The sequence below is a fragment of the Sebastes umbrosus genome, chromosome 6 (genome assembly GCF_015220745.1).
Source record: "Sebastes umbrosus isolate fSebUmb1 chromosome 6, fSebUmb1.pri, whole genome shotgun sequence".
Lineage (NCBI taxonomy): Eukaryota > Metazoa > Chordata > Actinopteri > Perciformes > Sebastidae > Sebastes > Sebastes umbrosus.
The window spans coordinates 35,835,875-35,855,849 of NC_051274.1; the positions used below are offsets into that span (position 1 = coordinate 35,835,875).

Genomic DNA, 19,975 nt, shown 5'->3' on the forward strand with positions numbered 1-19,975 from the left:
GAGGTGAGAGTGGCCCGGTGTGGTGTCGGTGTTGGAGCTGAGGAGAAAGCGGCCCGGTGTGGTGTCGGTGTTGGAGCTGAGGAGAAAGCGGCCCGGTGTGGTGTCGGTGTTGGAGCTGAGGAAAAAGCGGCCCGGTTTGGTGTCGGTGTTGGAGCTGAGGTGAAAGGCCCGGTGCGGTGTTGGTGTCGGTGTTGGTGCTGGAGTTGAGAGCGGCCCGGTGCGGTGTTGGTGTCGGTGTTGAAGCTGAGGTGAGAGTGGCCCGGTGTGGGGTCGGTGTTGGAGCTGAGGAGAAAGCGGCCCGGTGTGGTGTCGGTGTTGGAGCTGAGGAGAAAGCGGCCCGGTGTGGTGTCGGTGTTGGAGCTGAGGAAAAAGCGGCCCGGTTTGGTGTCGGTGTTGGAGCTGAGGTGAAAGGCCCGGTGCGGTGTTGGTGTCGGTGTTGGTGCTGGAGTTGAGAGCGGCCCGGTGCGGTGTTGGTGTCGGTGTTGGAGCTGAGGAGAAAGCGGCCCGGTGTGGTGTCGGTGTTGGAGCTGAGGAGAAAGCGGCCCGGTGTGGTGTCGGTGTTGGAGCTGAGGAGAAAGCGGCCCGGTGTGGTGTCGGTGTTGGAGCTGAGGAAAAAGCGGCCCGGTGTGGTGTCGGTGTTGGAGCTGAGGTGAAAGGCCCGGTGTGGTGTTGGTGTGGGTGTTGGAGCTGAGGAGAGAGCAGCCCGGTGCTGGTGGACGGTGAACCTCCAAAACGTCCCGAAACTACATTTCAAACGGCGTAACCTCGGCAACACGTCTAACCGTCCTCCGGCGCGCTGTGGGCGGCGTGCGGCGGTGCGGCTCCTCGGTGCAGCATCAGCCAGACGGCCGCCTTGCCAGGAGGAGACACGGTGAAGAAGAGAGAGAGAGAGAGAGAGAGAGAGAGAGAGAGAGAGAGAGAGAGAGGGAGAGAGAGAGAGAGAGAGACAGAGAGAGAGAGAGAGAGAGAGAGAGAGAGAGAGAGAGACAGAGAGAGAGAGAGAGAGAGAGAGAGAGAGAGAGAGAGAGGGAGAGAGAGAGAGAGAGAGCAAGAGAGACAGAGAGAGAGAGAGAGAGAGAGAGAGAGAGAGAGTTTGTCGGGACCCCCCAGGATCCCACACCGACCCCCCAGGACCCCACACAATTCTCAACAAGATTCACGAAGATCTCAAACTCCTATGGAAAGAAGACACCACTGTACAGAAAATCCTGGAAAGCATCAGAAAAGAGACGTTGAGACGTGGAGACGTGGAGGCGTGGAGACGTGGAGGCGTGGAGACGTGGAGGCGTTGAGACGTGGAGGCGTTGAGGCGTGGAGGCGTGGAGGCGTGGAGACGTTGAGGCGTGGAGGCGTTGAGGCGTGGAGGCGTTGAGGCGTTGAGACGTGGAGACGTTGAGGCGTTGAGACGTGGAGACGTGGAGACGTGGAGACGTGGAGGCGTTGAGACGTGGAGACGTGGAGACGTTGAGGCGTGGAGACGTGGAGGCGTGGAGGCGTGGAGGCGTGGAGACGTGGAGGCGTTGAGACGTGGAGACGTGGAGGCGTTGAGACGTGGAGGCGTTGAGACGTGGAGACGTTGAGACGTTGAGGCGTGGAGACGTGGAGACGTTGAGACGTGGAGACGTTGAGATGTGGAGGCGTTGAGACGTGGAGACGTGGAGACGTTGAGACGTTGAAGCGTGGAGACGTGGAGACGTTGAGACGTTGAGACGTTGAGGCGTTGAGGCGTGGAGAAGTGGAGACGTGGAGAAGTGGAGACGTGGAGACGTGGAGACGTTGAGGCGTGGAGACGTGGAGACGTGGAGACGTTGAGGCGTGGAGACGTGGGGTCAAAGCCCGACCGAGGTACGTCACACAGGTTTTTGTATGTGTGTGTGTGTGTGTGTGTGTGTGTGTGTGTGTGTATGTGTGTGTGTGATGAATGTGTGTGTGTGTGATGAATGTGTGTGTATGTGTGTGTGTGTGTGTGTGTGTGTGATGAATGTGTGTATATGTGTGTGTGTGTGTGTGTGTGTGTGTGTGTGTGTGATGAATGTGTGTGTGTGTGTGTGTGTGTGTGTGTGTGTGTGTGATGAATGTGTGTGTGTGTGTGTGTGTGTGTGTGTGTGTGTGTGATGAATGCGTGTGTGTGTGTGTGTGTGATGAATGTGTGTGTGTGTGTGTGTGTGTGTGTGATGAATGTGTGTGTGTGTGTGTATGTGTGTGTGTGTGTGTGTGTGTGTGTGTGTGTGTGTGTGTGTGTGTGTGTGTGTGATGAATGTGTGTGTGTGTGTGTGTATGTGTGTGTGTGTGTGTGTGTGTGTGTGATGAATGTGTGTGTGTGTGTGATGAATGTGTGTGTGTGTGTGTATGTGTGTGTGTGTGTGTGTGTGTGTGTGTGTGTGCGTGTGTGTGTGTGTGTGTGATGAATGTGTGTGTGGTTTCATTTGTTAAACAACTAAAACAGTAAGGTGTTGTGATGATTTCAGCTGGTGGTTTTCTGAATGTCCACCGTGGACCAGCGAGGAGGCAACAGAGAAGGCCAACCAGGTGTGTCCAGCTGCCTGGCTAAGCTAGCTAGCATTCTGGTATCACGTTCCATCAGGCTCGTTGGAGATGAACTGCGTCTCGCCTGCAGCAGCGGGGGGGCGGAGACTGAAAGCTCACGGTCCGTGTCCACAGGCTCCGTGCGTTCCACGCTCCCCATTCATTGTCTATGTAAGCAGCCGCGCAACGCATTCCGGTAGCGTGGCGTCGCGATTTGAGAGACTAGGCGTCATGACGCCCGGTCCTCATTTGCATAAAGTTGAAGTCCTGGCTACTTTATGCAAATCACGGGCGTCCGACGCGACTCGCCGCCTCTCCAAACTCCCGATAATCTTTTAAAATAAACGTTGTTGATCTTAAATAAAGACAGATTCATCAACGTGGGTTATTTCTCTCCTCAAATGTTTTCAGAAACACATCTCAGTGAACTATTTACGTGAAATAAGAGAAGAAAGTTTCCAAACGAGCCTCCATACTGGTTCCGGTTTGAAAGCTGGGAGCAGCAGCCAACGGCGGGAAAGCATTCGTCCAATCAGGAGCCGAGTGCCTTGTTTCTAGGGACAGCACACCAAGCGTCCAATGCTGGGAAGCGCCGCGTCCCCTCGCGATACAAAACGCCCCTGTGGACACGTACCATGAGCTGAATTCACAGGAAGTCACAGAGACAGGTACTTCCTGTTAGATCCCATCTGTAGGCTACTTGTAGTTTTATTTCTATGAGTCAGTAGATCTCTGTGGAGACGTGTGTCTGCTGTTGGATTCTATCCTTTATTATTTCTATGTCCACCTTGTAAAACACATAATGAGCACTGGTTTTAATAAGTGTTATATAAATAACCTTCATTATTATTATTATTATTATTATTATTATTATTATCAACCACTCCAGATGTTAACAGATGAAACCTTCACTGAACAACATGAGACTAATATCTACAAGAGAGAGAGTTGTGTCTTTCTACAACACGTGGTGTTTACTGTCAGAACTAAGAGCCAATCAGCTCTCTGATCAGGCGACAGCCAGGCGTTTCCCATCATGCCCCTGGGTCTTGCAGTCGGTGCAGAGCAGCTGCGGCGCCTGGCTCTAAAGACTGCGGCCGCCTCGATCTCGTGAGGTCATCGTAAACCTGTCTCATTAAGGCCTTTTAACTGATCATCTGCATGCTCTCCGTTCAGATTGGTACATTTTAATGACGATCCCTTCAAACATGAAACCGTAGACCCTGATGGACCAGCAGGGTGTGAACTGATGATTTTAAAGTCTTTATTGAAGTGATCATTATTGAAATGAGTTTAATCGTTGTGAGTTTCTCTGAGGAGTCTGACTCCGGCTCTGCCGATCACCAGCAGGCAGAACACCGCCGTCATGACGGCGTACCCTCCTAACACGGTGTTGAGAGCTGCCGGGAAGTCAGGATGTGATGTCACCGACTGTCCCCGCCCCAAATGGGCGTAGACCAGCAGACGTATCTCAGCGGCCCGGTGACCGTTCAGCCAGCAGTAGTAGACGCCTGATTAACAAGAACGCTGTCTTAGTCACATTAAACAAACAACAGTTAGCTGTCACACCAGTTTGAGATGAGACAAACAGGAAATGAAAACAGGAAGTGGATTTCAGGCACGTGCACACTGTAACAGCAACACATCCCAGATGATCTAACACAGCGTGAGTCAGACGGGCCGCTGTATATCCTCTGGAGCTAACGAGGTGATGAGGGACAGCTGTGCAGCTCACTGAGTCACATGACGGGAGGAGGCGGGAACTCAACGGGGACGGCTGGTGGACAGGTGACCAATCAGACTGTCGCTCTGTCTCTCCACCCCCCCACTCCGTCACAGCTCAGTGAAGCTCCTTCTTTAAGGTAACTATGAATAATAGATCATAGCTGGTGTCTTGTGAGGCGACTGAAGCCGACAGCAGCTGGTCAGCAGCATAATCCTAACTCTAGATCATAATGTACATCTAGATAGAGAGTGATGAACTGTCAGGTGGAGTTCCACTAACAGTGAGCAGCAGCTGATACCTGAGTCCTCAGTCTTGGCAGGTTTAAACACCAGGTGGTTTCCGCTGTCTACCACCAGCCGGATGGGCGCGGCGTCGGGGTCGCGGCCCGCCCAGCGTTGGGATCGGTAGATGGGTTGGGATCCTCGGTCCCAGGCCACGGCCGAGTTGGGTTGAGCCCCGGGACAGCCCAGCGTCAGGACGCGGTCCGCGGGGTGGCTCAGGTGGAACACGGGCCGGGAGGCAGAACTACAACACAAACACAGATCCACAACATCACAGACAGGAACACAGACACAGATCCACAACATCACAGACAGGAACACAGACACAGATCCACAACATCACAGACAGGAACACAGACACAGATCCACAACATCACAGACAGGAACACAAACACAGATCCACAACATCACAGACAGGAACACAAACACAGATCCACAACATCACAGACAGGAACACAGACACAGATCCACAACATCACAGACAGGAACACAGACACAGATCCACAACATCACAGACAGGAACACAGACACAGATCCACAACATCACAGACAGGAACACAAACACAGATCCACAACATCACAGACAGGAACACAGACACAGATCCACAACATCACAGACAGGAACACAGACACAGATCCACAACATCACAGACAGGAACACAGACACAGATCCACAACATCACAGACAGGAACACAAACACAGATCCACAACATCACAGACAGGAACACAGACACAGATCCACAACATCACAGACAGGAACACAGACACAGATCCACAACATCACAGACAGGAACACAGACACAGATCCACAACATCACAGACAGGAACACAGACACAGATCCACAACATCACAGACAGGAACACAGACACAGATCCACAACATCACAGACAGGAACTGTCTCGTGACTGGTCCTGTGCTAGCAGTAATCAACTGGGTAGAGTATCTGGAGGTCAGATTCATGGTCCCCAGAGGGAATGATGCTGAAGCCCTGCTCACCTTTTATCAGCTCAGTCTTACGTCTATGACACGTTACATGAAGACGCATGTCTGGAGTCTGCTGCTGTGACGAGTCATGCTCCTCGGAGGATGAATCCTCATGTTTTTGGTGACACTTTTCTTTTTCTTTTTTTTTAAAAATGGAAATATTTAAATCTAAAGTACAGATTTATTATGAATATTAATGCTCTCATGAGATTTCCTCTTCAGATTGCCGTCGAATTAACCGACCATTTTAGGAAAAGCTTCACATGATGCGACGTGTTAGTGAAGCTCGGAGCCTTTTAGTGTCGGTGAAGCTCGGAGCCTTTTAGTGTCGGTGAAGCTCGGAGCCTTTTAGTGTCGGTGAAGCTCGGAGCCTCTTAGTGTCGGTGAAGCTCGGAGCCTCTTATTGTCGGTGAAGCTCGGAGCCTTTTAGTGTCGGTGAAGCTCGGAGCCTCTTAGTGTCGGTGAAGCTCGGAGCCTCTTATTGTCGGTGAAGCTCGGAGCCTTTTAGTGTCGGTGAAGCTCGGAGCCTCTTATTGTCGGTGAAGCTCGGAGCCTTTTAGTGTCGGTGAAGCTCGGAGCCTCTTAGTGTCGGTGAAGCTCGGAGCCTCTTAGTGTCGGTGAAGCTCGGAGCCTCTTAGGGTCGGTGAAGCTCGGAGCCTCTTAGTGTCGGTGAAGCTCGGAGCCTCTTAGTGTCGGTGAAGCTCGGAGCCTCTTATTGTCGGTGAAGCTCGGAGCCTCTTAGTGTCGGTGAAGCTCGGAGCCTCTTAGTGTCGGTGAAGCTCGGAGCCTCTTAGTGTCGGTGAAGCTCGGAGCCTCTTAGTGTCGGTGAAGCTCGGAGCCTCTTAGTGTCGGTGAAGCTCGGAGCCTCTTAGTGTCGGTGAAGCTCGGAGCCTCTTAGTGTCGGTGAAGCTCGGAGCCTTTTAGTGTCGGTGAAGCTCTAATAGAACGCTTTTATCCAAAGCACAAAGTTCACACCGACGACAGCTGGTCTAACCATCAGGAGCATGAGGACGAGCCGCTCCACGTCCGTCTCTCAGACGGACCTCTACATACTTCAGACATGAGGACGAGCCGCTCCACGTCCGTCTCTCATATATTCATATGGACCTCTACATACCTCAGCTTACCTGTACCCAAGAAAGGCCATGAGATCCCGGAGGGAGGAGGATGGAGGAGGTTGACTCTGACAGGTGACCTGACAGCTTCGGACCTCCAGCCTGCCTATGGAGCCGCGTAGCTTCAGTTGTTTGAGCGTCCAGGGCACCGCCCCCGATCCGCACGAAGCGATCGACTGATTGGACAGTCTGTAGCGTGGATGCAGGTAGCGGGAGTCGACGTAGCAGATTCCCGGGCGAACCTGCTCTCCGGGTACTCCGCAGCGATCGCAGACTGGCCAGGGCTGGAAGCCGATGAAGGTCTGGAACAGCGGCTCAGGACGTTCGTTCCTGAGGACAAGAGGAGACACTTCAATCGGCTGTTCATCATCATCGTGGATGTTTCAGTCTCAGAAATAAATGCCCATATGGAGACGTCTTCACTAAGACGCTGTCAAGTTTGTGATTGTTGGATCTTCAGAAGCCTATGTCTTTATCTGTCTTCATCTGTCTTCATCTGTCTTTACCTGTCTGTATCTGTCTTGACCTGTCTTTACCTGTCTTTACCTGTCTGTATCTGTCTTTATCTGTCTTTATCTGTCTTCATACGTTTTCATCTGTCTTTATCTGTCTTCATCTGTCTTTACCTGTCTTCATCTGTCTTTATCTGTCTTTACCTGTCTTTACCTGTCTTTATCTGTCTTTACCTGTCTTTACCTGTCTTCATCTGTCTTTATCTGTCTTTATCTGTCTTTACCTGTCTTCATCTGTCTTTATCTGTCTTTACCTGTCTTCATCTGTCTGTATCTGTCTTTATCTGTCTTCATACGTTTTCATCTGTCTGTATCTGTCTTTACCTGTCTTCATCTGTCTTTATTTGTCATTACCTGTCTTTACCTGTCTTCATCTGTCTTTACCTGTCTTTACCTGTCTTTATCTATCTTTACCTGTCTTTACCTGTCTTTATCTGTCTTTATCTGTCTTTACCTGTCTTTACCTGTCTTTACCTGTCTGTATCTGTCTGTATCTGTCTTCATACGTTTTCATCTGTCTTTATCTGTCTTTATCTGTCTGTATCTGTCTGTATCTGTCTGTATCTGTCTTTACCTGTCTTTACCTGTCTTTATCTGTCTTTATCTGTCTTCACCTGTCTTTACCTGTCTTTACCTGTCTGTATCTGTCTTTATCTGTCTTTATCTGTCTTCATACGTTTTCATCTGTCTTTATCTGTCTTTATCTGTCTTCATACGTTTTCATCTGTCTGTATCTGTCTTTACCTGTCTTCATCTGTCTTCATCTGTCTTTACCTGTCTTTATCTGTCTTTATCTGTCTTTAACTGTCTTTATCTGTCTTTACCTGTCTTCATCTGTCTTTATCTGTCTGTATCTGTCTGTATCTGTCTGTATCTGTCTTTACCTGTCTTTACCTGTCTTTATCTGTCTTTATCTGTCTGTATCTGTCTGTATCTGTCTTTACCTGTCTTCATCTGTCTTTATCTGTCTTTACCTGTCTTTACCTGTCTTTATCTGTCTTCATCTGTCTTTACCTGTCTTTATCTGTCTTTAACTGTCTTTATCTGTCTTTATCTGTCTTTAACTGTCTGTATCTGTCTTTACCTGTCTTTATCTGTCTGTATCTGTCTTTACCTGTCTTTATCTGTCTTTATCTGTCTTTATCTGTCTTTACCTGTCTTTATCTGTCTTTATCTGTCTTTACCTGTCTTTATCTGTCTTTATCTGTCTTCATACGTTGTCATCTGTCTGTATCTGTCTTTACCTGTCTTTATCTGTCTTCATCTGTCTTTATCTGTCTTTACCCGTCTTTATCTGTCTTTATCTGTCTTTATCTGTCTTCATCTGTCTTTACCTGTCTTTATCTATCTTCATCTGTCTTTATCTGTCTTTACCTGTCTTTATCTGTCTTCATCTGTCTTTATCTGTCTTTATCTGTCTTTATCTGTCTTTAACTGTCTTTATCTGTCTTTATCTATCTTTAACTGTCTTTAACTGTCTTTATCTGTCTTTACCTGTCTTTACCTGTCTTCATCTGTCTTTATCTGTCTTTATCTGTCTTTATCTGTCTTTAACTGTCTTTATCTGTCTTTATCTATCTTTAACTGTCTTTAACTGTCTTTATCTGTCTTTACCTGTCTCTATCACAGCGTCTGCAGACCGACCAGGCCCGGTACGGCGCTTCGATGTTTCTCCCTGTCTGCCTTGTATTTGTTCTTTGTTTGACCCTGGAGGACACGAGGAGACACTTCAATCAGCTGTTCATCATCATCATGGATATTTCAGTCTCAAAAATAAATGCCCATATGGAGACGTCTTCACTAAGACGCTGTCAAGTTTGTGATTGTTGGATCTTCAGAAGCCTTTGTCTTCATCTGTCTTCATCTGTCTTCATCTGTCTTCATCTGTCTTTATCTGTCTTTATCTGTCTTCATCTGTCTTTATCTGTCTTTATCTGTCTTCATCTGTCTTTATTTGTCTTTATTTGTCTTTACCTGTCTTTATTTGTCTTTATTTGTCTTTATTTGTCTTTACCTGTCTTTATCCGTCTTTACCTGTCTTTACCTGTCTTTATTTGTCTTTATTTGTCTTTATTTGTCTTTACCTGTCTTTATCCGTCTTTACCTGTCTTTATCTGTCTTTATCTGTCTTTATCTGTCTTTATTTGTCTTTATTTGTCTTTACCTGTCTTTATCTGTCTTCATCTGTCTTTATCCATCTTTATCTGTCTTTATTTGTCTTTATTTGTCTTAACCTGTCTTTATCTGTCTTCACCTGTCTTTATCTGTCTTTATCTGTCTTTATTTGTCTTTACCTGTCTTTATCTGTCTTTACCTGTCTTTATCTGCCTTTATCTGTCTTTATTTGTCTTTACCTGTCTTTACCTGTCTTCATCTGTCTTCATCTGTCTTTATCCGTCTTTATCCGTCTTTATCCGTCTTTATCCGTCTTCATCCGTCTTTATCCGTCTTTATCCGTCTTTACCTGTCTTTATCCGTCTTTATCCGTCTTTATCCGTCTTCATCTGTCTTCATCCGTCTTTACCTGTCTTTACCTGTCTTTATCTGTCTTTACCTGTCTTTACCTGTCTTTACCTGTCTTTATCTGTCTTTATCCGTCTTTATCCGTCTTCATCCGTCTTCATCCGTCTTTACCCGTCTTTACCTGTCTTTATCTGTCTTTATCCGTCTTTATCCGTCTTCATCCGTCTTCATCCGTCTTTACCTGTCTTTACCTGTCTTTATCTGTCTTTATCCGTCTTTATCCGTCTTTATCCTTCTTCATCTGTCTTCATCTGTCTTCATCTGTCTTTACCTGTCTTTACCTGTCTTTACCTGTCTTTATCTGTCTTTACCTGTTGTTGCGTCTCATTTGATCACAGAGATCGCAGGCCGACGACTGAGCAGAGCCGGGTCCTTTCCTGCTTCTTTGTTTGACCCTGGAGGACACGAGGAGACACTTCAATCAGCTGTTCATCATCATCAAGGATGTTTCAGTCTCAGAAATAAATGCCCATATGGAGACATCTTCACTAAGACGCTGTCAAGTTTGTGATTGTTGGATCTTCAGAAGCCTTTGTCTTCATCTGTCTTCATCTGTCTTTATCTGTCTTCATCTGTCTTTACCTGTCTTTATCTGTCTTCATCTGTCTTTATCTGTCTTCATCTGTCTTTATCTGTCTTCATCTGTCTTCATCTGTCTTTACCTGTCTGTACCTGTCTTTATCTGTCTTCATCTGTCTTCATCTGTCTTTATCTGTCTTCATCTGTCTTTACCTGTCTTTACCTGTCTGTTTCTGTCTTTATCTGTCTTTACCTGTCTTTACCTGTCTGTATCTGTCTTTACCTGTCTTTACCTGTCTGTATCTGTCTGTTTCTGTCTTTATCTGTCTTTACCTGTCTTTATCTGTCTTTACCTGTCTTTACCTGTCTTTATCTGTCTTTACCTGTCTTTACCTGTCTGTATCTGTCTTTACCTGTCTTTATCTGTCTTTACCTGTCTTTACCTGTCTGTATCTGTCTTTACCTGTCTTTACCTGTCTGTATCTGTCTTTACCTGTCTTTATCTGTCTTTACCTGTCTTTACCTGTCTTTATCTGTCTTTATCTATCTTCATCTGTCTTTATCTGTCTTTACCTGTCTTTATCTGTCTTTATCTGTCTTCATCTGTCTTTACCTGTCTTTATCTGTCTTTATCTGTCTTTATCTGTCTTTATCTATCTTCATCTGTCTTTATCTGTCTTTACCTGTCTTTATCTGTCTGTATCTGTCTTTACCTGTCTTTATCTGTCTGTATCTGTCTGTATCTGTCTGTATCTGTCTTTACCTGTCTTTATCTGTCTTTATCTGTCTTTATCTGTCTTTATCTATCTTCATCTGTCTTTATCTGTCTTTACCTGTCTTTATCTGTCTTTACCTGTCTTTATCTGTCTTTACCTGTCTTTATCTGTCTTTATCTATCTTCATCTGTCTTTATCTATCTTCATCTGTCTTTATCTGTCTTTATCTATCTTCATCTGTCTTTATCTGTCTTTATCTGTCTTTACCTGTCTTTATCTGTCTTCATCTGTCTTTATCTGTCTTTATTTGTCTTTACCTGTCTTTAACCTGTCTTTATCTGTCTTTACCTGTCTTTATCTATCTTCATCTGTCTTTATCTGTCTTTACCTGTCTTTACCTGTCTTTACCTGTCTTTACCTGTCTTTACCTGTCTTTATCTATCTTCATCTGTCTTTATCTGTCTTTACCTGTCTTTACCTGTCTTTATCTGTCTTTATCTATCTTCATCTGTCTTTATCTATCTTTATCTGTCTTTATCTGTCTTTACCTGTCTTTACCTGTCTTTACCTGTCTTTACCTGTCTTTATCTGTCTTTATCTATCTTCATCTGTCTTTATCTATCTTTATCTGTCTTTATCTGTCTTTACCTGTCTTTACCTGTCTTTACCTGTCTTTACCTGTCTTTATCTTTGTGGGCCTCTAACGGGTCCGAACGACGAGGAGCACAACTTTCAATTGAAAAGTCCCGTTAGAGAAATAAAGGAATGTTAGAGCAGCCCGGTGCGGTGTCGGTGTCGGTGTCGGTGTCGGTGGTGGCGCTGGAGCTGAGGTGAGAGCGGCCCAGTGCGGTGTTGGTGTCGGTGTTGGTGTCGGTGTTGGTGCCGGAGCTGAGGTGAGAGCGGCCCGGTGCGGTGTTTGTGTCGGTGTTGGTGCTGGAGCTGAGATGAGAGCGGCTTGGTGCGGTGTTGGTGTCGGTGTTGGTGCCGGAGCTGAGGTGAGAGCAGCCCGGTGCGGTGTTGGTGTCGGTGTTGGTGCTGGAGCTGAGGTGAGAGCAGCCCGGTGCGGTGTTGGTGTCGGTGTTGGTGCTGGAGCTGAGGTGAGAGCGGCCCGGTGCGGTGTTGGTGTCGATGCTGGAGTTGAGGAGAAAGCGGCCCGGTGCTGGTGGACGGTGAACCTCCAAAACGTCTAGAAACTGCATTTCGTGAAAATATTAAACATGTCTCCGGTGATGATGGGATGTCTCCATAATGGACGTCCACACAGAATTGACTCTAGATGTCGATTCATGTCCACTGGACAGCAGCGAGTCGATTCTACTTATCAGTAAAATAACACATTCGTCCTCATCATCATCAGTATTGTGATAAAGTTATTGAGCCGTCTGACCCGTCACCTCGGAATGAAGCGGGACAGCCGAGCCTCCTGGATGTCCACGTCGTAAGCGTGGAAGAAGTCTCTGTGGACGGAGCCGCAGATGTAGATGCCGGAGTCGTCGGGCCCCGCTCTGAAGATCAGCAGGCTGAAGAGACGGATAGAGAAGCGACTGCGCAGGTCGCCGCTGTGAGGGACGTGCCTCGGGTCCAGCAGCCTGTTGCCATGGTAATCGGTCAGGGCTCTGGTCACCTCGGAGCCGCCCAGATGTTTCCTAAAGAACCACACGACCGACTGGATCTGAAACACAAAGGGAACTAAATTACAAACATATCGATGATGTTGTTCAGCCGATCTATACCAGAGACTCAAAGGACTTTAGTAGACGCTGAGAGAGTCTCAAAGTACCCCAAAGTACCCCCAAATACCCCTAAACACCCCAAAGTACCCCAAAGTACCCCCAAACACCCCTAAACACCCCAAAGTACCCCAAATACCCCTAAACACCCCAAAGTACCCCAAAGTACCCCAAAGTACCCCCAAATACCCCTAAACACCCCAAAGTACCCCAAAGTACCCCAAAGTACCCCAAATACCCCTAAACACCCCAAAGTACCCCAAAGTACCCCCAAATACCCCTAAACACCCCAAAGTACCCCAAAGTACCCCCAAACACCCCTAAACACCCCAAAGTACCCCAAAGTACCCCCAAATACCCCTAAACACCCCAAAGTTTACCTGTCTTTACCTGTCTTTATCTGTCTTTATCTGTCTTCATCTGTCTTTACCTGTCTTTACCTGTCTTTATCTATCTTTATCTGTCTTTATCTGTCTTTACCTGTCTTTACCTGTCTTTATCTGTCTTTATCTATCTTTATCTGTCTTTATCTGTCTTTATCTGTCTTTATCTGTCTTCATCTGTCTTTATCTGTCTTTACCTGTCTTTATCTATCTTTATCTGTCTTTATCTGTCTTTACCTGTCTTTATCTATCTTTACCTGTCTTTACCTGTCTTCATCTGTCTTTACCTGTCTTTACCTGTCTTTATCTATCTTCATCTGTCTTTATCTGTCTTTATCTGTCTTCATCTGTCTTCATCTGTCTTTATCTGTCTTTACCTGTCTTTACCTGTCTTCATCTGTCTTCATCTGTCTTTATCTGTCTTTACCTGTCTTTACCTGTCTTCATCTGTCTTTACCTGTCTTTACCTGTCTTTATCTGTCTTTATCTGTCTTTACCTGTCTTTACCTGTCTTCATCTGTCTTTACCTGTCTTTACCTGTCTTTATCTATCTTTACCTGTCTTTACCTGTCTTTATCTATCTTTATCTGTCTTTACCTGTCTTTATCTGTCTTTACCTGTCTTTATCTGTCTTTATCTTTCTTTATCTGTTTTCATCTGTCTTTATCTGTCTTTATCTGTCTTTACCTGTCATTATCTATCTTTACCTGTCTTTATCTATCTTTACCTGTCTTTATCTATCTTTATCTGTCTTTACCTGTCTTTACCTGTCTTTACCTGTCTTTATCTATCTTTATCTGTCTTTACCTGTCTTTACCTGTCTTTACCTGTCTTTATCTATCTTTATCTGTCTTTACCTGTCTTTACCTGTCTTTATCTATCTTTACCTGTCTTTATCTATCTTTATCTGTCTTTACCGGTCTTTACCTGTCTTTACCTGTCTTTATCTATCTTTATCTGTCTTTACCTGTCTTTACCTGTCTTTACCTGTCTTTATCTATCTTTATCTGTCTTTACCTGTCTTTACCTGTCTTTATCTATCTTCATCTGTCTTTATCTATCTAAAGGCAAGTTTATTTATATAGCACAATTCATACACAAAGGTGCTTTACACATGTAAATCAAGATAAAAGAGCACAAAGTGCACAAGATAAAAATGAATACAAGAATATCAAAGTATAAGTTAAAAGAAAAAAAAGAAAAGGATAATAAAAACATTCAAAAGAGAGTAAAGTGCAGCATTCGATCAGTTAAGAAACGCGTCTGAGAACAGTTTGGTCTCGAGTCTAGATCTGAAAGAGGCTGCTGTCGGTGCATCTTTGACCTCATCTGGAAGTTTGTTCCACAGTTGAGCAGCGTAGCAGCTAAAAGCAGCCTCACCATGTTTCCTTCTGACCTTGGGTACTACTAATAGATGTTTTCCCAGTGACCTTAGAGGTCTAGTAGGTGTGTACTGCTGAAGTATATCTGAGAGGTAATTAGGACCTACCCCCCCTTTAGTGATTTGATAACAAGCAGTAGTGTTTTGAAGTCAGTTCTGAGACGTACTGGGAGCCGGTGTCGGGACTGAAATACTGGAGTGATGTGATCACTTCTTTTGGTTTTTGTAAGAACTCTAGCAGCTGCATTTTGCACCATCTGAAGCTGTTTGATGGTCTTTTTAGGTAGTAGGCCCGTGAAGAGACCATCGCAGTAATGGACACTGCTCGAGATAAAGGCATGGATAAGTTTGTTAAGTTAAAGAAACGTTCCATAAATAGTATGAGGGGTGTTGGTGCTGTTACCTGTGATGGTTTGCAGTGGCAGGGCAGCTCTAAGGTGACTCCAGACAGGTAGGCAGCGTTGGTGAAGGTCAGGAAGGCGGGACAGGCTCTTCTAGCAAACACATCCTGTCTATCCTCCGGAGCCTCGTAGCTCCACACCTCAGGACACCCGAGGAGGAAGAGGAGGAGGAGGAGGATGGGAGAGGAGGACGCAGGAGGCATGAGGCTTAACTGAGGATGAAGAAGGTTCTTACAAGTTTCACATATGAGAATAAAACAAGGTGATTTTTCAAAACACTACAGCTTTGATGGAATCCAGTGAGCTCCCTGAGGACCCGTCTTCTGTTGTCAACGCAAACATCCTGAAGTCTCATTGCACCGTCTGACACTCAGCAACCACTCTAGTCTCTGTGTTCTTTTCCTCTCAGTCAAGTTAAACATCTTTAGTCTCCTCAGAAATGTCCATCCTGTCATCGTGTGCTGCTGTTTCCTTTGATGTAATAAAGACAAACCTCAGCTGGGCCTGGACTTTGGTTGCTATGGTAACATGCAACTTGCATTATAAAAGTTCCGTTGGCCAAAACTGTCACAGAAGAATAAATGAACCACAACAACACCGCAAAGGAAGTGAAAAAGCAGTTTGAGTAAATGTTGTGTATCCTCGTTGAGGATCCTGTTGGTCTGACTTCACTATGAGCTGTTACAATAAACAGTTTAAACCTGCAGTATCTGATAAAGTAAACTAACAGAACACAAACAACTAATCTAAGTTGTATTGTTCGGTAATATTGTAATAGCGGTACAAGTTTTTTTTATTTTGTCCTTTAAGAGGTGGTTTAAAGGACAAAGCCTGGTCTAGCATACTGCTAAATACATCACTTTAACGGTTTCATACTATAGTATGTACTGTATACTGTGTTCCTCAGTAGTATGTAGTGTGGAATACAGCTCCAGTCCACCAGTTTGGTCCAGACTGAAGTATTCTGCAGCATCCTGTAGAGATATTTTTGGTATGAAAGAAAAAAGCCTACTTTGCCTGCAGGCAGGAACCATTGTGCCGATGCAGAGCTGCTCATACTCCACTCTTCAGAGTGTGTTGGTTTGAGGTGAGCTCTGCTTCATACACTTCATTCATCCTGCACGTCTTCACAACATCGCTGCAGGAGTCAAACTGCAGGAGGCTGCTGCTGTAATGTTATAAAGCAGAAATAAATGAGAGCAATGAAGCGGTTCCCTGCTGAGCTGCAGGTCTGTGCATCATCGGGCCTCCGGCACAATGACTGAACACAACGCACTGCTGACCAACCTCACCGGGGACACTAACAACACTCGTATGTGATGTAAGCTGGCAGCCGGGGCTGAAGGCACGCACTGAGAGATGATTCCACCGTGTGTGGGTGGGTGCGTGTGTGGAAATGTTGGATACAGTAGTTTCAGAACAATACAGGATGTGTCGGGGCAACAGGATGACTAACTGTGTTCAGAGGAGTAAACACTTCACATGGCACCGCCCTGTTCTCCATTAACAAAACGGAATCCAGGTCACACGGCCAGGAGCATCATGGAAACTGTGTTGGACCCAGTTTACTGCTTCATTTGGTAATCAGCATCATTAGTTTATTATTTAATTTTTCAGCTGACAAATTACTCATTATGAATCACAGTCACACAGCAACAAACAAAGCAACAGTCCTCACACCGGCACACCTGATGTCCACCTGATGTCCACCTGATATCCACCTGATGTCCACCTGATGTCCACCTGATGTCCACTGGACACCGTCTGCACGCTGTGGTTGACTTTTAAATAGTTGGATTTTAATAGACAGGGGAAAGAAAGAGGCAAAACCACATCATATACGTGACACGTAAATACATAAACATAGAACAAAAAAAAAAAAATTTAAGTAAATGATCCTCATTTGAAAATTCACAAACATGTTTAAGGAGCGTATGGTTGATCTACACCGATCAGCCAGAACATTAACAACATTCAGACCACGGCCAGGTGAAGTGAATCACATGGATTATCTGGTTACCATGGCGCCTGGCAGTGGGGGGGGATATAATAGACAGGTAGTGAACATTTTGAACTTTGTGTAGGAAGCATAAAAAACGGGCCATCATAAGGAGGACCAGCGACTTTGACGAGGGCCAGATAGTGCTGGCTAGACGACCGGGTCAGAGCATCTCCAGAACTGCAGCTCTTGTGGGATGTTCCCGGTCTGCAGAGGTCAGGACCTACCAACAGTGGTCCAAGGAAGGAGAACCGGTGAACCGGCGACAGGGTCAGACCCGAGGCTCATTGATGCACGTGGGGGGGTGAAGGCTGGCCCATGTTGTCTGATCCAATAGAAGAGCTACTGGAGCTCAAACTGCTGAAAGAGTTAATGCTGGTTCTGATAGAAAGGTGTCACACAGTGAGGAGCAGTTTGTTGGTATGGGGACCGGTCAGGGTGCCCCACGCTGACCCGTGTCCATGCCTCCAAGGGTCAGACCTTCAGAGGTCTAGAGGAGTCCATGCCTCCACGGGTCAGACCTTCAGAGGTCAAGAGGAGTCCATGCCTCCACGGGTCAGACCTTCAGAGGTCTAGTGGAGTCCATGCCTCCACGGGTCAGACCTTCAGAGGTCTAGAGGAGTCCATGCCTCCACGGGTCAGACCTTCAGAGGTCTAGAGGAGTCCATACCTCCACGGGTCAGACCTTCAGAGGTCTAGTGGAGTCCATGCCTCCACGGGTCAGACCTTCAGAGGTCTAGAGGAGTCCATGCCTCCACGGGTCAGACCTTCAGAGGTCTAGAGGAGTCCAGGCCTCCACGGGTCAGACCTTCAGAGGTCTAGTGGAGTCCATGCCTCCACGGGTCAGACCTTCAGAGGTCTAGAGGAGTCCATGCCTCCACGGGTCAGACCTTCAGAGGTCTAGTGGAGTCCATGCCTCCACAGCAGACCTTCAGAGGTCTAGAGGAGTCCATACCTCCACGGGTCAGACCTTCAGAGGTCTAGAGGAGTCCATGCCTCCACGGGTCAGACCTTCAGAGGTCTAGAGGAGTCCATGCCTCCACGGGTCAGACCTTCAGAGGTCTAGAGGAGTCCATGCCTCCACAGGTCAGACCTTCAGAGGTCTAGTGGAGTCCATGCCTCCACGGGTCAGACCTTCAGAGGTCTAGAGGAGTCCATGCCTCCACGGGTCAGACCTTCAGAGGTCTAGAGGAGTCCATGCCTCCACGGGTCAGACCTTCAGAGGTCTAGAGGAGTCCATGCCTCCACGGGTCAGACCTGCAGAGGTCTAGAGGAGTCCATGCCTCCACAGGTCAGACCTTCAGAGGTCTAGAGGAGTCCATGCCTCCACAGGTCAGACCTTCAGAGGTCTAGAGGAGTCCATGCCTCCACGGGTCAGACCTTCAGAGGTCTAGTGGAGTCCATGCCTCCACGGGTCAGACCTTCAGAGGTCTAGAGGAGTCCATGCCTCCACGGGTCAGACCTTCAGAGGTCTAGAGGAGTCCATGCCTCCACGGGTCAGACCTTCAGAGGTCTAGTGGAGTCCATGCCTCCACGGGTCAGACCTTCAGAGGTCTAGAGGAGTCCATGCCTCCACGGGTCAGACCTTCAGAGGTCTAGAGGAGTCCATGCCTCCACGGGTCAGACCTTCAGAGGTCTAGTGGAGTCCATGCCTCCACGGGTCAGACCTTCAGAGGTCTAGAGGAGTCCATGCCTCCACAGCAGACCTTCAGAGGTCTAGAGGAGTCCATGCCTCCACGGGTCAGACCTTCAGAGGTCTAGTGGAGTCCATGCCTCCACAGCAGACCTTCAGAGGTCTAGAGGAGTCCATACCTCCACGGGTCAGACCTTCAGAGGTCTAGAGGAGTCCATGCCTCCACGGGTCAGACCTTCAGAGGTCTAGAGGAGTCCATGCCTCCACGGGTCAGACCTTCAGAGGTCTAGAGGAGTCCATGCCTCCACGGGTCAGACCTTCAGAGGTCTAGAGGAGTCCATGCCTCCACGGGTCAGACCTTCAGAGGTCTAGAGGAGTCCATGCCTCCACGGGTCAGACCTTCAGAGGTCTAGAGGAGTCCATGCCTCCACGGGTCAGACCTTCAGAGGTCTAGAGGAGTCCATGCCTCCACAGGTCAGACCTTCAGAGGTCTAGAGGAGTCCGTGCCTCCACGGGTCAGACCTTCAGAGGTCTAGAGGAGTCCATGCCTCCACAGGTCAGACCTTCAGAGGTCTAGAGGAGTCCGTGCCTCCACGGGTCAGACCTTCAGAGGTCTAGAGGAGTCCAGGCTACTGAATATTCGGCAGGTGGTCATCATGTTAAGGCTGATCAGTGGAGGTAACATGTCTGTGTGTAACAGTATTAAAACACATTGGGAATGAATCACACCTCTGATAAAACATTTATGTAATCTCATATTTTCAAGAGCTGCTTCATCCTTAAAAACATAAAAACATCCGTGAATTTATGTCTAAATGTCAGAATAAAAACACATTTATTCAAAATATTACATCATATGTTTTCTGAAGAACATCTGACATTTGTTTTATCCTCCTTCTGAAACAGTTTGATCATTATATATATATATATATACTGTATATATACAGCTCTGGAAGAAATTAAGAGACCACTTCAAAATGATCAGTTTCTCTGGTTTTACTATTTATTGGTATGTGTTTGAGTAAAATTAATTGTTTTGTTTTATTCTATAAACTACTGACAACATTTCTCCCAAATTTCAAATCTAAATATAATTATTGTCATTTAGAGCATTTATTTACAGAAAATAACAACTGGTCAAAATAACAACAAAGAGTCAGTGTTTTCAGATCTGGAATAATGCAAAGAAAACAAGTTCATATTCATGTTTAAACAACACAATACTACTGTTTTAACTTAGGAAGAGTTCAGAAATCAATCTTTGGTGGAATAAGCTTGATTTACAATCACAGCTTTCATGCGTCTTGGCATGCTCTCCACCAGTCTTTCACATTGCTGTTGGGGGACTTTATGCCACTCCTCAGCACGGCTTTGTTTGAGGGCTTGTGACCATCCATCTTCCTCTTGATCACATTCCAGAGGTTTTCAATGGGATTCAGGTCTGGAGATTGGGCTGGCCATGACAGGGTCCTGATCTGGGGGTCCTTCATCCACACCTTCACTGACCTGGCTGTGTGGCATGGAGCATTGTTCTGCTGGAAAAA

General features: G+C 46.6%; 1 protein-coding gene across 1 annotated transcript; it reads right to left on the bottom strand.

The window, feature by feature from the left end:
• Positions 1-3,773: 3,773 nt before the first annotated feature.
• Positions 3,774-15,284, bottom strand: LOC119489275 (Ig-like V-type domain-containing protein FAM187A). The gene is made up of 7 exons (XM_037771510.1): positions 14,802-15,284; positions 12,299-12,576; positions 9,987-10,064; positions 8,761-8,856; positions 6,647-6,964; positions 4,551-4,777; positions 3,774-4,037 (listed from the first exon to the last, which is right to left on the bottom strand). Exons 1-7 carry the CDS (start codon positions 15,000-15,002, stop codon positions 3,820-3,822), a joined length of 1,416 nt encoding a protein of 471 aa, XP_037627438.1. The 5' UTR covers positions 15,003-15,284; the 3' UTR covers positions 3,774-3,819.
• Positions 15,285-19,975: the final 4,691 nt, after the last annotated feature.

What these genes read in the sequence shown, in the direction of transcription:
- LOC119489275 (XM_037771510.1), bottom strand. Translation starts at nt 15,002, where the DNA reads ATGCCTCCTGCGTCCTCCTCTCCCATCCTCCTCCTCCTCCTCTTCCTC. An exon ending in GCCACTGCAAACCATCACAG is followed by an intron (nt 12,577 to 14,801) that starts GTAACAGCACCA and finishes TTTGTGTTTCAG; the next exon opens with ATCCAGTCGGTCGTGTGGTT. An exon ending in TGCCAAGACTGAGGACTCAG is followed by an intron (nt 4,038 to 4,550) that starts GTATCAGCTGCT and finishes CTTGTTAATCAG; the next exon opens with GCGTCTACTACTGCTGGCTG.